Source organism: Mercurialis annua, linkage group LG1-X (genome assembly GCF_937616625.2).
Source record: "Mercurialis annua linkage group LG1-X, ddMerAnnu1.2, whole genome shotgun sequence".
NCBI lineage: Eukaryota > Viridiplantae > Streptophyta > Magnoliopsida > Malpighiales > Euphorbiaceae > Mercurialis > Mercurialis annua.
Window position 1 is genome coordinate 2,174,448 of NC_065570.1, and position 3,600 is coordinate 2,178,047.

At 29.2% G+C, this 3,600-nt stretch overlaps 1 protein-coding gene across 1 annotated transcript; it reads left to right on the forward strand.

Annotated features, from left to right (window-relative positions):
* The first annotated feature begins 266 nt into the window (after nt 1–266).
* On the forward strand, nt 267–3,184 carry LOC126664990 (transcription factor MYB63-like). The gene is made up of 3 exons (XM_050357634.2): nt 267–463; nt 555–684; nt 2,473–3,184. Exons 1-3 carry the CDS (start codon nt 322–324, stop codon nt 2,987–2,989), a joined length of 789 nt encoding a protein of 262 aa, XP_050213591.1. The 5' UTR covers nt 267–321; the 3' UTR covers nt 2,990–3,184.
* The last annotated feature ends 416 nt before the right edge of the window (nt 3,185–3,600 follow it).

Genomic DNA, 3,600 nt, shown 5'->3' on the forward strand with positions numbered 1-3,600 from the left:
GATTTTTGATTAGCAAACTTCTATTTATTTCAATGTTTTCAGTTTTAGTGACTGAAAATCCTTCTTGATCAAATAACCTAAAGTTATAATCACTAAAAAAAAAGCAAAGTAAAGTTTATTGACCAAAATGATATAAAACTAAAGTTTAGGTATTTTCAGTAATAATTACCCTAGGGTATGCACAGTATAATAAATAAAGAATTAGCGGATTTGTCGTGTGTGTATCTTTATAAATAAAAAAGAGAACCACTTAGGAAAAAAGTATCTCAATGTTGAAAACTTGTAAGATCGATCTAACTTCGAAGAAATTAAAAGATAATAATGAGGAGATCAGCTTCATCTTCATGGTCTGGCCAAATTTGTGTAAGGAGAGGAACATGGAGTCCTGATGAAGATCACAAATTAATTTCTTACATTCAAAGATATGGTATTTGGAATTGGAATGAGATGTCAAAAGCTGCTGGTAAGAAATTAATAGCCAAAAAATGAGTTTATAGAGTTGAAATATACTTAATATTTATGATTAATTAGAGTTTTGGATGATATTTTTGCAGGTTTGTTTAGGTCAGGGAAGAGCTGCAGGCTTAGATGGTTTAATTACTTGAAACCAGATATAAGACATGGAAATTTCACCGAGGAAGAAGAAGACACCATAGTCAAACTGCATGAAATATTAGGGAATAGGTATTAATTTCTTACTATAATCTCTCACTGATATGTCTAGAGATATATTATTAATCGATTCATGTTAAGACATGATCAGAATTGTACTTTGAAAATGATCAATTACATCTACTTGAAGAAAACATTAATTGAGTTAATTGGAATATTTTTTTGAGGAAAAGAGTTAATTGGAATTAATTAGGGTTTTATGTACTGTCTAGATCAGTACTAAAGCTTCCAACTAATTAGCATGTAAAACTATAGGTTTAAATTATTTATCAGATTAATATGTACATATATATTCTCTGATCTTACTACACAGTCCATGATTAACCTCGCGGATCTCATAGGTTTAGCTTTCCAACTTAGTAAATTAATTAGCAGGATATCAAGGATTAATATTGGTTTCAGGTGTAATACATCCAGTAAATATATTTTTTTGCTTGAAGAAGATGTATATATGCATATGCTTTATATCCACTAAGACCAATATTTTGTTTGTAAGCAAAACAACAACATAAAAATAAAAATGAATTTCACTAGATTATGTCTGTTTGTTTATTATATTTTAGTTAGTTGAGATGGAACATTCAAATATGGTACAATATGATTGGCAAATTTGGTGTTTTTGGAATAAACTAGTCTCCAGCGTCATTGGGATTTGACTTTTTTTAAAAAAAAAAAAAACTATTTTGGAGATTCATTTGCCATAAATGGTTTAAAAATCTTTTGCCGATAAACTATAGAATTTTTAAAAAGTAGTTATCATCATTTTGTTTATCATCTTTCACAAATAAATTTCTATTTTTTTCATTAACGAAAGATTACTATATAGTATATAGCAGTCCAGATTAGAAATTGTATATATAGCAACATGTTGTATAATCACACCATTTTTATTGCTACACAAGTACTTTCTAACCTGAATTGATACAATAATCTCCCGCTAATGTAAAAATGATGAATCAGTAACCAAAATATAATACATAAAACAATGATAGCCATTAAAAAGTTTAGGCCTAATGTTTTAAAAAAAACCCGACCTTTTAACCTCTTTTCAATCATACCCTGACGTTGAAAATTTGTCAATTTTACCCTATTTTGCATTTTTATGTTTCAATTGTACCCTGAAAAATTAAATTAACGTCTTTTGCGTTTGGAAATTTGTTTAAAACATTCTCCATGTCTCGTATATATTAATTGTATATTTTTAAAATTTATTTAAATTTAGTTAAATTAATTAAGAATTTAAATTAGTGTTAATTTGATTATGGTTTTTAGTTAGTTTTTAAAAACAAAAGGACTTATTTGTATTTTTTTGAATAAAAAAGAATTTAATTTCATGTTTAGACTTAATTAATTGAATGATTTCATCATTTAAGTAAAAAAATTAACAAAAATTAAAATATTAGGGTACAATTGAAAACGGAAAATTTAAAAGTGGGTAAAATTGACAAATTTTCAACGTCGGAGTGGAATTGAAAAAAAAAATTAAAGGTGAGGGGTTTTTGTGTGATTAGGCTAAAAGTTTATAGTTTAGTAATCGCAAAAAATCTAATTCGTCATCAATTTTATTTTTTTTTGATAATTGAAAAAAGGAGCGGTTCAGTTTGTTGTTTATACCATTTGACTCGTCATCAATCCTTATGAGCATATTATAAGTTGAATCTTATATATACTTAACCATAGCAACCTCATTAGGACTAACTTATTAAACTCCACTCACGAACGTTCTTTATAGTTTTTGAAGTCTGGTCCCTAATTAAAACTTATGATCCGTCATTTTTTTTCTTTTTCTGTTGAATGTAGATGGTCCGAAATTGCAGCCAGATTGCCCGGAAGAACAGACAATGAAATAAAAAATTTCTGGAATACCAAGAAAAGAAAACTTGAGAGGAACAAAACAAAAACAAAATCAAATTCATTGCCAAAAGTGCAAACACCTACCAATGTTCCAAATCCACTGGACCAAACAGAAATCACAAACTATGAGCTCTCAACTTCACTAAACATACCTACAAATTTTCAGGAGCAGCCATCATTTCCAGTGGAGGATTATGATCGGCAAAATAATTACATTGCAGAGACAAAAATGTCCGAATCAGGGCTCATGATCCAGCCATTTCCTTCATGTGATGACTTGTTTATCTATTCTCTTGTATGCACACTTAAGAACCAGGACAGTCACTTGTCTGAATTATCTGCATCAGGAGAGCAACAATTTACACCGAGTACCGATCAACATCAAGATGACGGAACCATAGGCGCAAACTTGCATTTGGATTTGGAGATTGAAAAGTATCTTCGCAATATTCTTCTGATATAGGAGATTTAATGTTTTTTGATAATCCTTTATGATATCGTAAATTTTGGACGAGTTTAATGTTTTTTTTTTGATAACTGGGGAGGGACGAGTTTAATGTTCATGTAATGGAGTTAGATTATAATATATAGTTGTAAGAACGTCGTGTATCTATGCTCATGAATGCTGAAATGATGTTCAACTGGTTTGATATAATTATATATGTTGATATGCAACTAGTTGTATATTTCATGAATCACTATAAGAAATTAAATTTTGGTTCCGTTTACTGCTAGAAAACTGCCAATTTTGGTCACTAAATGGCTAAATTCTATGGGTAATACTAATAGCGACCAAATTAGCTATCTATATAGTGATGAATATTCCGCTGCTAATTAGTGACAATTTATTTACTATTTTCTTTTTGATAAATGATAATTAGATTAGCTCAACCACAAATAAATATAAGGCAAAAACCTTTTCAGAAAAAGAAAAAAAATATAAAAGATGACAAAAGTAATGTAAATTGCGGAAAACATCATTACACGAATATTCGAATCCCGGATGCAAGTCTTTGTGGAAAGCCACTATTTTGCCAATAGCAATGTAGACCACTCGATCTGTCATGACCTACA

Coding starts and splice junctions, on each gene's coding strand:
- LOC126664990 (XM_050357634.2), top strand. CDS start 322: ATGAGGAGATCAGCTTCATCTTCATGGTCTGGCCAAATTTGTGTAAGG. Junction 464..554: donor TGAGATGTCAAAAGCTGCTG/GTAAGAAATTAA, acceptor ATATTTTTGCAG/GTTTGTTTAGGTCAGGGAAG. Junction 685..2,472: donor CATGAAATATTAGGGAATAG/GTATTAATTTCT, acceptor TGTTGAATGTAG/ATGGTCCGAAATTGCAGCCA.